This window comes from Olea europaea, unplaced genomic scaffold (genome assembly GCF_002742605.1).
Source record: "Olea europaea var. sylvestris unplaced genomic scaffold, O_europaea_v1 scaffold3025, whole genome shotgun sequence".
NCBI classification, from domain to species: Eukaryota; Viridiplantae; Streptophyta; class Magnoliopsida; order Lamiales; family Oleaceae; genus Olea; species Olea europaea.
The window spans coordinates 58,022-71,231 of NW_019248924.1; the positions used below are offsets into that span (position 1 = coordinate 58,022).

General features: G+C 35.9%; 1 protein-coding gene and 1 long non-coding RNA gene across 5 annotated transcripts; both read right to left on the reverse strand.

Moving 5' to 3' along the window:
- Positions 1-1,212: 1,212 nt before the first annotated feature.
- On the reverse strand, positions 1,213-4,774 carry LOC111384847. Its single transcript, XR_002700972.1, has 2 exons — positions 2,313-4,774; positions 1,213-1,766 (listed from the first exon to the last, which is right to left on the reverse strand). It is a non-coding gene; the product is annotated as an uncharacterized LOC111384847 (long non-coding RNA).
- Positions 4,775-6,004: 1,230 nt separating this feature from the next.
- LOC111384845 (protein DOWNY MILDEW RESISTANCE 6-like) lies at positions 6,005-11,305 on the reverse strand. 4 transcript variants are annotated; one of them, XM_023009174.1, is made up of 5 exons: positions 11,204-11,305; positions 8,759-9,091; positions 8,179-8,426; positions 7,212-7,536; positions 6,005-6,514 (listed from the first exon to the last, which is right to left on the reverse strand). In XM_023009174.1, exons 2-5 carry the CDS (start codon positions 8,954-8,956, stop codon positions 6,272-6,274), a joined length of 1,014 nt encoding a protein of 337 aa, XP_022864942.1. In that variant the 5' UTR covers positions 8,957-9,091; positions 11,204-11,305; the 3' UTR covers positions 6,005-6,271. The 4 variants fall into 4 exon arrangements, with proteins under 4 accessions (XP_022864942.1, XP_022864944.1, XP_022864943.1 ...); XM_023009176.1 differs by having other exon boundaries at positions 8,759-9,087; positions 11,204-11,297; XM_023009175.1 differs by lacking the exon at positions 11,204-11,305 and adding an exon at positions 9,694-9,712.
- Positions 11,306-13,210: the final 1,905 nt, after the last annotated feature.

Below are 13,210 nucleotides of genomic sequence, written 5' to 3' on the forward strand. Positions count from 1 at the left end.
TGTAATTCCTTAACGGACGCAGTCGCTGATCATTTGATTGAATTGAAATTTGGATCGTAATAAATGCAAAGAAGAGGCATCTTTTACCCAATAGCAAAGAGTGAATCCATGAATTATGAATGGATTCTTCCAATGTATCATTTCTAGGTCCAATGGAATTCATACTTCTTGTCGCACTCTAATATGATCAACGAGAAAAGTACAACCAGTAAATTCGGCGAGAGGCATGGAAGGATTTGATCCTTTTGTTCTAGCAAATGGGGTTAAACTACTTTTCAAAGCCCCCTTTTCCAAAATCCATGAATTTTGGAAGTTATATTTGTACCATGTCGAAGTAAGGGACTATGGCATATATGTTTGGAATTTAATAACTATAATATTGTTTCACTTCACTTTAATGAATGGGACAATAAAATGAATTATCAAAAACTTAAAAAAAAAAAAAATGTAAACAGGTAGTAAAAAGAGTAACCGCCTCACCTTAAATGATTAATGGGGCGGGAAAATGCTCCGCCTCATTGTCATTCCTATTAATTTGCAGTTGTGATCCTTAATTTTATTTTTATTTTTTATTTTTATGTATTATTATTATTTTGGTGATTATGACTTTGTTTGATTTGTATCTGTGACCATAAATTGTGTTTTATTTGTAACCGTGACTTGATAAATTAAATTATCAATCACAAATTTTTATTAGAGGTCACAAAATATGACCAAACTTTTATCACGGTTCACAAATTTTGACCACCCGATTTTTGAAAAAAATAAAAAAAAAGATTCCTAAGTTTGTTAATTTTGAAAATATAACTTGAAACCTTTGCAGTTATGTAATTATTTTTCTTGTTTTGCTTATTTTACAATAAATTTTATAACACAGTGTATTATACTTCGTAAAAATAGGTTACACATGTTACACTTTTGTAAAATTGTGTCACACACGTTCCACCACCCCTCTTTTTGCCGTCGTCATTGTTACTATCACTTATAATAGTTATTGACGTTTTACCACATATTTCATACAGTTTCAAACGTCAGTATCACCACAACTTATAATATTTAATGTTACATCACCACTTGTAACATTTATATATCATGTAGTTAAATAATCAAGAACGATGAGATATTATAGCCTTTGATTGATCCTCATTATTTTCAAAATACATTTTCCCTCTCTTATTTTCAAACGCACACTCAATAAAATAATATTACACGTAAACTCAAAACTTTTTCTTATTTTCTAATCACACATTATACATCAATATATCATTCTAAAATGCATTCTTGGCCAAATAATGAGGTTCAACAAAGAGAATAAAAACCACGCGTCATTGGCTTTATGATGAAAAATAAACTCCGAAATTCCTATACCAGAAGTAAAATATCATCCGGTGACAAACATAATTAGAGCAATCAGAGAAACAAAAGGAGGACATTAGCTAATAAAATTCACTTCTTGTCACAATCCGTGTGATGTAGCGAGGCGAGCACAAAAATAAAGTCGCAATCTAGAGGCCAAATAGCAAATTTAGTTCTTGAAAAGTTCCAAACAGTGTTCCTGGTCAAGGTTCCGACTCCATAACTTCTTGTAATACTCCGCGTATGTGAAATCCCGATAAATGGATGGAGATCCATCATTTATAAGAGCCTTTGGCGCAACGATCATTACACTATCACACGGGCAGAGGAAGGAAGATACTGACAATCTTGCTTTATGTGGATTTACTATAGCTCGATGCCACACACTTTTATTTTCCATTACTCGGCGCCTGGAGAAAATCATTCTTGGTTATGATCCAAATCCATATCATAAGCATTAAAGACCATATTCTATGGTTTTCCAATAGCCTGATATTCGTACAATCGTTCAATAGGTTAACAGAATGTATCAAGTGCTTTAGTTATGACACAAATTGCTGGTTTCATGCACTCTCTTCATGACCAAATGCATTCGTATTCCAGCTATTCTATTTCTTACATTACCACAATGAAACTATGCAAAGGTTTTTCATCACTGGTCCCAAGCCCCCGGGAGAAAGGGGGATAAAGGGGGAGACGGTTCCAGTATGCTGAAATCACTGTAAAACATTGTCAAATCTAATGACATGATTCCTAATATACATTTCATTGAAATGACCCAGAATAGCATCTTCCACAAAATTTAGCAATGAACCAACGAATGACAGAAAATAATTCATACAGCCGATCCCGAAATTTTTGAGAATTAAGGCTTAATTTATTGTTTGTAGTATTAGAACAATGCACAAGTTACTATATCAGTAATTTATTTTCCTAGCACCAAAGATAAACCTTACCTGCAACTGATCACCAATATTGATGACAAAAGCATCTGCGTGGGGATTTATTGCTAACCATTTGCCATCTATCAGAACTTGAAGGCAACACATGGCCGACAAATGGTTAGCAATAAAACCCCACCCGGATGCTTTTGTATGTTGTTGCAAGATTAACTTCTAGGGAGGCTTGAGTGTCGGATTCCGCTGGAGATAACCTTTGCTTCCATGGATTCCAGTCTCTGAATTACTGGAAAAAGGGAACACACCAGTTAAGATGCAACGTTGCTGTAAGGCTTTGGCCACTTCAACGATGGTATAATAAGCTGCATGATGCACCAATGATTTTCCATATTCCTGGCTGTCTAAGCATTGTAAACATGTCGTTTATTTACCAAAAGACTGGAATATAAATATATTAATAGTGAAGGCATACAGTAAAATTCATTATAATATTTCTAAACATTGTAAACAAATTAATCATTTTCCAAAACAGCATAATAAGAATACAGTAAAAGTAAGCATCTACAGTAAAATTGTTTACAACTTTTGCACTTCTTCAAATCGATAACAAAAAAATACTAGGGGTAAAGGTAAAAGGTTAACGCAGAGATCTCTATAACGTAGAAAGTGTACACTTACACCTGCACACCCTTCCAAACACTAACAACATAAAATTTTGATTCCAAGGGAAAATCACAGTGGTGGTCGGCAACGCATTGAATCTGTGAAAACAGGTTCCCTGCCCTTATTGCTTGTAATATATATAATAGTCATCCTTTCATTTGGTCCCCAGTGAATGGAAAGTAGGAAGCCATAAATTTTCAGCATTAAAATGTCACTTGCAAGAAGAGTGCTGTTTTATGTAAAATGGGTAACCAGAAATAATTTTGTTGAAACACAAAACAAACAGGGAAATGATAGGACTCAAAAAGGAAAAAGAAATAACTGCATCCAAACCACCAGCTGCGTCCGGCTATCCCACCATGCCCCTGCAAGAGATATAGGTGTGGGAAGGGGTATGCAGAATTGGGGTTAGGGAGATTTTGTTTTATAATCCCCCTTCCTTTTCTATTTTTGATTTTCTATTTCTATTTCTCTTTCAGTTGAAAATAAAGATTAAATCGTCCCTCCTGCAAAAAAAATGTTGTCTTACATTCAAATGGATGAACGCCATCTACAACTACCAGAGACCAAGTTGCTACAAACTTGTAAAGTTGAGGATTACCTCACAACAATGCCCATAGGTCGGCTTTCATTTTAAAAATAATCATGAAGATGACATTGACAATATCATGACAGTAACTTACAAATTTATGCAATGGACAGAGAAAAATTTACGAGTTAATCGTATCTCCAACATAAAATTGGATAAAAAATATTTAAAAGCAGCCAAGCACTAATTCTGAAGAACTGGGCTACCAAGAATAAAACTTTCAAGGGACTTTAATCTGCAATCTTTTGAGCTTAAGGCAGTGAGATTATCCAGCCGACCTGTCTCAATTTAAAAAACTGCGCCACCGTCCAACCAAAACCATCCTTCTATCGTTCTCCTACCCTCCCAAACTTCGAATTTCCACTCGACCATCAATAAGTAAACCAGCAGAACAATCAAATCCAATACAATTTATAATATCGCTCAATATTTTATAGAGCTATACAATGTCAGCAGGGGTGCCAGTAATATAATGTGTAGATGTTGTTCCCAGCCACTGTAGTATATAAGGTGAACCCAATAGTTGAAGTTAGCTAAATGAGCTAACTAGCCCATTAAACAAATTGTCTTAAGATTTATGGTGTGCTCGTAAATCATATAGAAAAAAGGATCAAACAGAACAACTTTCTGTAATCAAACAACCAATCTACTGATTCATAAAAATTAATAATTCGTATCATACCCTTTATCATTTAGAGTGTGAAGCCAGGAATTACGAGGCTTATATAACTTTCAAGAATTTCTAGCAGAAATTGTTAAGGGCAAATCCCACATCGGTTAGTTAAGTACGAAAATATTAACCAACTGCTACTACTCTTAAGACATTGATGTTTTAAGATGGAACTTGTACGGTAGGTTCAACTCAAGTTGGTCATTTCTGTATCGATAAGTAATTATATCTTAAGAAGAAACCAAGAAAAAGCGAAAAGCGTTTTGAGTGCTGGAAGGAAAGAAAGGTAAAGGAAAAAGGCTCAAGTTTCCCATGCAATTAACATAGAAATGACTCACTATTCAAGTCGTCATCCCATAAAGTGCCCACCTTTCTAATAGCGACAACAAAAACACAGTAAACTAAGGATTGGCTTCATGATTTGTTTCACCTCTCCTTTGGTTGCTATGTCTAGATTAATTCCTTTAGGTTATTAACTATAACTAGATACCAAAACTTCAATTACAATTCAAGCATTCGTTAATTCGAAGAGTTAATAATTATAAAGCAAACAAAACAGCAAATTAAAAAGAATCAGAGACGGAAAGGGAGGGAAAATGGAACCTGGGCGCCTTCTTTTTCAATTGGTTCGAATCTTCAACCAAGTCTGTTTCATACAGAATATCAACTTAAACTGCAATACTTTTCTCTGTACATACACAGGACACGATAAGAACACAAGAGGGTTTCCAGTTTAATTGAACAGGAAAGTAAATGAAAACGGCTAAAAATAAAGAAGAAATTACCAACAACCCATGAAACACCATTGATTTTGCGTTTACGAATTCAAGTAATAAGCGTAAGCCCATAGTTTCAAATCACATGACTTCATGTCTCTTACGCAAGCGAGTTGCGGTGATGAAATCATCACTGACATCACATGCTGCGTCATCGAACAATTAAACATTAACATTTATGAATATTATAGGTCGGCAGGGCATTGGACAGTGAGGATCTGACTGTTTTGGCAGAATACTACGTTTTTGATACGGAAGAGCATCGGCACAGCCGATGAGCTTTTTCTTTCCAACCCAGCTACACGCAGTCGGTGTACAAGCCCAGCTTTTTCTTTCCAGCCCAGATCCGATCATTAATTCGGTGTGGACCCCTCTCCTCACGTGACAAGAGTATATGACCTTTTATTTTTTATTTTTTTTTATCTTTTTCTAACGAGCAATTCAAACATGTTACAGGAGCAGGCTCATTGATGGCAGATAATTGCCAATCAAAAGCTACTAACTCATTCCCCGTAAATAAACCCATAAAATATGACCAAACTTTTATCAAGGTTCACAAATTGTGACCACCCGATTTTTGAAAAAAATAAAAATAAAAATAAAAATCCCTGAGTTTGTTAATTTTGAAAATATAACTTCAAACCTTTGTAGTTATGTAATTATTTTTCTTATTTTGATTATTTTACAATAAATTTTATAACACAATGTGTTATACTTCGTAAAATTGTGTAACGTTCCACCACCCTTATTTTTGTCGTCGTTGTTGTTACTATCACTTATAACAGTTATTGACATTTTACCACCTATTTCATACAATTTCAACCGTCAGTCACCCCAACTTATAATATTTAACGTTACATCACCACTTGCAACATTTATCTATCATGTAGTTAAATAATCTAGAATGATGAGATATTATAGCCTTTGATTGATCCTTATTATTTTTAAAATACATTTTCCCTCTTTTCTTTTCAAACACACATTTAATAAAATAATATTACACGTAAACGCAAAACATTTTTTTATTTTCTACTCACACATTCTACATCAATATATCAATCTAAAATGCATTCTTGGCCAAATAATAAGGTTCAACAAAGAGCATAAAAACCACGCGTTTTTTGGTTTATGATGAAAAAATAAACTCCAAAATTCCTATACCAGAAGTAAAATATCATCTGGTGACAAACATAATTAGAGCAATCAGAGAAACAAAAGGAGGACATCAGCTAATAAAATTCACTTCTTGTCACAATCCGTGTGATGCAGTGAGGCGAGCACGAAAATAAAGCAGCAATCTAGAGGCCAAATAGCAATTTTAGTTCTTGAAAAGTTCCAAACAGTGTTCCTGGTCAAGGTTCCGACTCCAGAACTTCTTGTAATACTCCGCGTATGTGAAATCCCGATAAATGGATGGAGATCCATCGTTTATAAGATCCTTTGGTGCAACGATCATTGCACTATCACACGGGCAGAGGAAGGAAGCTACTGACAATCTTGCTTTATCTGAATTTACTATAGCTCGATGCCAAACACTTCTATATTTTCCATTACTCAGCGCCTGGAGAAAATCATTCTTAGTTATCATCCAAATCCATATTATAAGCATTAAAGACCATATTATATGGTTTTCCAGTAGCCTCATATTCAAACGATCGGATGGGATATTAGATATCCTTGCACGTTTTTAGCTTCCATGCACATGGTAAAGTATTGTTTCTCATCGACACCACACATTCTATGAGAATAATCCATCTTCTAAAGGAGACTGACAAAGAAATATTATAAAAGAACCGATTTTTTGTCGTTCAATAGGTTAACAGAATGTATCAAGTGCTTTAGTTATGACACAAATTGCTGGTTTCATGCACTCTCTTCATGACCAAATGCATTCGTATTCCAGCTATATTCTATTTCTTACATTACCACAATGAAACTATGCAAAGGTTTTTCATCACTGGTCCCAAGCCCCCGGGAGAAAGGGGGATAAAGGGGGAGACGGTTCCAGTATGTTGAAGTCGCTGTAAAACATTGTCAAATCTAATGACATGATTCCTAATAAACATTTCATTGCAATGACCCAGAATAGCATCTTCCACAAAATTTAGCAATGAACCAACGAATGACAGAAAATAATTCATACAGCCGATCCCGAAATTTTTGAGAATTAAGGCTTAATTTATTGTTTGTAGTATTAGAACAATGCACAAGTTACTATATCAGTAATTTATTTTCCTAGCACCAAAGATAAACCTTACCTGCAACTGATCACCAATATTGATGACAAAAGCATCCGGGTGGGGTTTTATTGCTAACCATTTGCCATCCATCAGAACTTGAAGACCCGCAACTAGCAAGTCTTGAAGGAGAATGGTTAGGGCATTGGGATCCGTATGTGCTGGCAATCCATAAGTTAGTTCGGGTTCTGGGCATGGTGGATAGTAGTTGACGGCCATGTGTTGCCCTTGTTCTCCCAACACATTCTTGAGGCTCTCTTTTTCTAATCCAAGGCTCTCTGCTATTAACTCCTGCAATCTGAACCCGAGATGTCGAACTTCCATACAATAATTGCTGGCAATATCCCTACAAATTACAAGAAATATGTCATTATATTCTTTTGCATGCAACAAAGATGGCTTCCTAAAGATGATACAGTTGGTGATCGAGGAACGGATCAAAGAATTATAGGAACAGCTTTTGTAGATCTACATCCTTGGATTGCTTGTCGATGCATCACGCTAAAAGGAAAAAAGCTAACTTGTTTATCAAATAAAGCGTTATTAAAACGAATAGCCTTTAAAATTTATATAGGGAACACGCAGAAGGCATGAATATGATTTGGGTACCTTTTTGTTAAAAGTTTTATTTTCTTATAGACTCCTAGGAGCTTAGTCATAATAGTACACGATCTAGGCTGACCATGTTAGGAGAGGGAAAGGAAAACCAAAACTAACATGATTAGTCGTACTCTCTAAGGATTTGATAGCTTTGAATCTCCAGGCAACGAACAACAAAGCGGTGGAAAAGGATTCAAGTAGCAGTTCCCAAATTTCTGGGAAACGAGGCTTAGTATGTTGTTGCAAATTTAATGGGTACCTTTTATATTGTTTAAACTCGAGGCTACATATTTATTCCATTTAAGAAGATTCCTAGTTATAATCTCGTGGACTATTGATATCGAGATACAAGTAATTTTGGAAAGGAAATAGTTGCCTTGTTGCTTACTTAAAAGAAGAGGGAGTGGTAGGCCACTCGGGTACATATTTCTCTAATGGATAGCAGTGAAGCCTGAGATAATCTCTCCAATTATGAACAGTCTCCTTCTTCACATTAAAACTTGTAGACAATCTCACTGTCTTGGACGGGTCATCAGAGTACAACTTCATTTTCTCTTCCACCGGTAAACTAAAAAATTCATGACCCACTGCTAGCATTTTCTGGATTGTTTCCTTAGATACTCCATGATTGATCACCTGAAAACAAATGTACAACAGCAAATTACGAAAAAACTGTAGAGACTTTCAGATAAGCTTAAACAGTAAAAAGTAAATATGTAAGTCTTAAAAAAATATTTTATTGGTCAAAATTGGAAATAAATATTGCTACATATTTTGACAGCAAGTTAAGAGTTAATTCAGAAATGCCTTTCTAGCATAAGAAATAAGTATGTCATCCAAATATGTTTTGGCGATAAAAAGTTACTCAAAAGTAACTCCTTTTAGCCTAGCCAAGCACATATATGTTGCTCTAAGCATCAACACACATGATGGTAGCTAAAGAAGATGGTCGAACATGGTCAAATAACCTGAAAAAAGCCGTATTCGCAACATGCATCGCCTATTTGTTTGATTATTAGGCTCCTGTCTCCACAACCCAAGTCAATCACAGGAACATTCTCACAGTCGGCAACTTCAGATAACCTCGGCCTTTCAGATTGAGGACGGATGTAACTTCTAGGGAGGCTTGAGTGTCGGATTCCACTGGAGATAACCTTCGCTTCCATGGATTCCAGTCTCTGAATTACTGGAAAAAGGGAACAGACCAGTTAAGATGCAACGTTGCTGTAAGGCTTTGGCAACTTCAACGAAGGTATAATAAGCTGCACGATGCACCAATGATTTTCCACATTCCTGGCTGCCTAAACATTGTAAACATGTCATTTATTTACCAAAAGACTGGAATATAAATATATTAAAAGTAAGGGTATACAGTAAAATTCTTTAAAATATTTCTAGACATTGTAAACAAATTAATCATTTTCCAAACAGCGTAATAAGAATACAGTAAAAGTAAACATCTCCAGTAAAATTGCTTACAAATTTTGCACTTCTTCAAATCGATAACAAAAAAATGCTAGGGGTAAAGGTAAAAGGTTAACACAGAGATCTCTATAACGTAGAAAGTGTACACTTACACCTGCACACCCTTCCAAACACTAACAACATAAAATTTTGATTCCAAGGGAAAATCACAGTGGTGGTCCGCAACGCATTGAATCTGTGAAAACAGGTTCCCTGCCCTTATTTCTTGTCATATATAATATAATAGTCATCCTTTCGTTTGGTCCCCAGTGAAAGGAAAGTAGGAAGCCATAAATTTTCAGCATTAAATGTACTTTCAGCATTAAAATGCCACTTGCAAAAGTGCTGTTTTCATGTAAAATGGGTAATCAGAAATAATTTTGTTGAAACAAGAAACAAATAGGGAAATGATAGGAATCAAAAAGGGAAAAGAAATAACTGCATCCAAACCACCAGCCGTGTCCGGCTGTCCCACCATGCCCCCTGCAAGAGATATAGGTGTGGGTATGCAGAATTGGGGTTAGGGAGATTTTGTTTTATAATCCCCCTTCCTTTTCCTTTTTTGATTTTCCATTTCTATTTCTCTTTCAGTTGAAAATAAAGATAAAATCGTCCCTCCTGCAAAAAAAAATGTTGTCTTACATTCAAATGGACGAACGCCATCTACTACTACTACCAGGGACCAAGTTGCTACAAACTTGTAAAGTTGAGGATTACCTCACAACAATGCCCATAGGTCGGCTTTCATTTTAAAAATAATCATGAAGCTGACATTGACAATATCATGACAGTAACTTACAAATTTATGCAATGGACAGAGAAAAATTTACGAGTTAATCGTATCTCCAACACGAAATTTGATACAAAATATTTAAAGCAGCCAAGCACTAATTCTGAAGAACTGGGCTAGCAAGAATAAAACTTTCACGGTACTTTGATCTGCAATCTTTTGAGCTTAAGGCAGTGAGATTATCCAGCCGACCTGTCTCAATTTAAAAAACCGTACCACCGTCCAACCAGAACCATCCTTCTATCATTCTCCTAGCCTCCCAAACTTCGAATTTCCACTCGACCATCAATAAGTAAACCAGCAGAACAATCAAATCCAATACAATGTATAATATCGCTTAATATTTTATAGAGCTATACAATGTCAGCAAGGGTGCCAGTAATATAATGTGTAGATGTTGTTCACTTGTTCCCAGCAACTGTAGTAGATAAGGTGAATCCAATAGGTGAACTTAGCTAAATGAGCTAACTAGCCCATTAAACAAATTGTCTTAAGATTTATGGTGTACTCGTAAATCATATAGAAAAAGGATCAAACAGAACAGTTTTCTGTAATCAAACAACAAATCTACTGATTAATAAAAATTAATAACTCGTATCATGCCCTTTATCATTTAGAGTAAATTTCTAGCAGAAATTGTTAAGGGCAAATCCTACATCGGTTAGTAAAGTACAAAAATATTAACCAACTGCTATTCTTCTTAAGACGTTGATGTTTTAAGATGGAACTTGTACGGTAGGTTAAACTCAAGTTGGTCATTTCTGTATCGATAAGTAATTATATCTTAAGAAGAAACCAAGAAAAAGCGAAAAGCGCTTTTGAGTGCTGGAAGGAAAGAAAGGTAAAGGAAAAAGGCTCAACTTTCCCATGCAATTAACATAGAAATGACTCACTATTCAAGTCGTCATCCCATAAAGTGCACACCTTTCTAATAGCGACAACAAAAACACTGTAAACTAAGGATTGGCTTCATGAATTTGTTTCACCTCTCCTTTGGTTGCTATGTCTAGCTTAATTCCATTAGGTTGTTAACTATAACTAGATACCAAAACTTCAATTACAATTCAAGCATTCGTTAATTCGAAGAGTTAATAATTACAAAGCAAGCAAAACAGCAAATTAAAAAGAATCAGAGACGGAAAGGGAGGGAAAATGGGACCTGGGCGCCTTCTTTTTCAATTGGTTCGAATCTTCAACCAAGTCTGTTTCATACAGAATATCAACTTAAACTGCAATACTTCTCTCTATATATAAACAGGACACGATAAAAACATTTAATTGAACAGGAAGGTAAACGACAACGGCTAAAAATAAAGAAGAAATTACCAACAACCCACAGTTTCAAATCACGCGACTTCATGTATCTTACGCAAGTGATGAGCTACGGTGATGAAAGCATCGCTGACATCACATGCTGCGTCATCGAACAATTAAACATAATAGTTTATGAATATTAAAGGTCGGCAGGGCATTGGACAGTGAGGATCTGACCGTTTTGGCAGAATACTACGCGTTTGATACGGAAGAGACATCGGCACAGCGGATAAGTTTTTTCTTTCCAGCCCAGCTACACGTACTCGGTGTATAACCCCGAACGGGACCTGATCGTTAATGGGGTGTGGGCCCTCCCCTAAGAGTGTACGGCTCATACAAGAGGTTTTATTCTTGGAATAAAGGTTGGGACAGGATTAAAGATAGGGACGTTACATGGCGCTCTCCTATTGGGCCGGCGCCCTTCGATACATGGCACCCCTCCAATAAGGTGTGTCATGTGGTGCCCCTGTCCCTCTCTCCAAAGAGCAACTCTTCTCAAAATCTCAATCAAAATGTGCTGATTTGAAATTTCATTCTAACTATGGATTCTTGTGTTTCCAAATGTTCCAACTACAGGACAATCAGGAATGGAGAGCTTTCTCCCATTTTCGCCCGACTCTTTGGTCTTAAAAACGCTGATTTTAAGAATGAGTGATTGCATTTCTCTGACTCTTACTGTCCAACTTGAGAACAGACAGCTAATGCGTTCCACTTATTGAACAAGGTTCTATGGTCGGTCCGTGACCCCTGAATGCCAAAGGCACCCTTGGAGTGATCTCGTAGTTCCTACAGGGTGGAGATAATGGGATCGATCCGTGGATTTTCCTTCCTTTTCTTTTGCCGCATTTCATTCAAAGGGTTGAAGGGAGGGGGCGCCACATGGCTCCCCTGTCCATGACCTTGTCCCCAAGCTGGGACAGGGAGCAGGGCTTTATTCTTTTCTTTTTCCTTTCTTCTAACGAGCGATTCAAACATATTGCAGGAATGGGCTCATTGATGAATTTGACGAAATTTCGTTTACGCTTAAATTAAAGTAGAGCAAATAATTGCCAATCAGAAGCTATTAACTCATTCCCCGTAAATAAACCCTTTTATTGAGCCTATTCAGACTCCTTTAATTCCATTTATATAGGGACAATTGCACCCATCTGTCCCTAAACTATTGTGAATGAGGCAGATTGAATATTAAAAGTAAGCAATTTGATCTTATCTTTTCATTATAATTATGCAACCAATCCAAAGCAATCGAACTTCTTTTCTTCTCAAATTATCACGAATGTCTAACAAAAACATGTCTCGTTTCAATTCACAGACATTAATTAAAGTTGAGAAAATATGTTAAAATGTGTTGAGCATCTTAAAAATAAGCCCACACATGTATTTGAGCCCGTGGCATGGCCTGCATAGAGGCAGTATAGATGCACGATGGACGTCCCCATTCTTTTACAGAAGACACATTGGAGGCATATATTTTCGCCCTATTAGATATTGCTACCTACTTAAAGCTATTTATGTTATTCAAAATTACGATTTGAAGTTTATGATTATTTTTCTAAAAAAAATTACAAAAATGAATGGATTAGGCCACCATTTCTAGAGACGTGTTGGGTCCATGTGGGATGATAATGTGAGGACGATGCAACTATAATGAAAATTTAGAGACCGTCTTCTTTCTTTTTAAAATATTGTGAAGTAAGTTTCTACTCAATCAAATAGGTAGGGATGAATACTGCTATTTTCCCATTCATTGTTTTACAGTCTAAAGCAATATTTAAATAATAAATAAATATATGGGAAATTGAGGTTTCGCTGTGTAACCGTAGTTATGAATCCTTAACCTTGAGATTTGAGA

Excerpts from the sequence above, each read along its gene's own strand:
- LOC111384845 (XM_023009174.1), bottom strand. The coding sequence starts at position 8,956 with ATGGAAGCGAAGGTTATCTCCAGTGGAATCCGACACTCAAGCCTCCCT. Across the intron at positions 8,427-8,758 it reads GCGAATACGGCTTTTTTCAG|GTGATCAATCATGGAGTATC; the intron begins GTTATTTGACCA and ends ATTTGTTTTCAG. Across the intron at positions 6,515-7,211 it reads ATATTGGTGATCAGTTGCAG|GCGCTGAGTAATGGAAAATA; the intron begins GTAAGGTTTATC and ends GATTTTCTCCAG.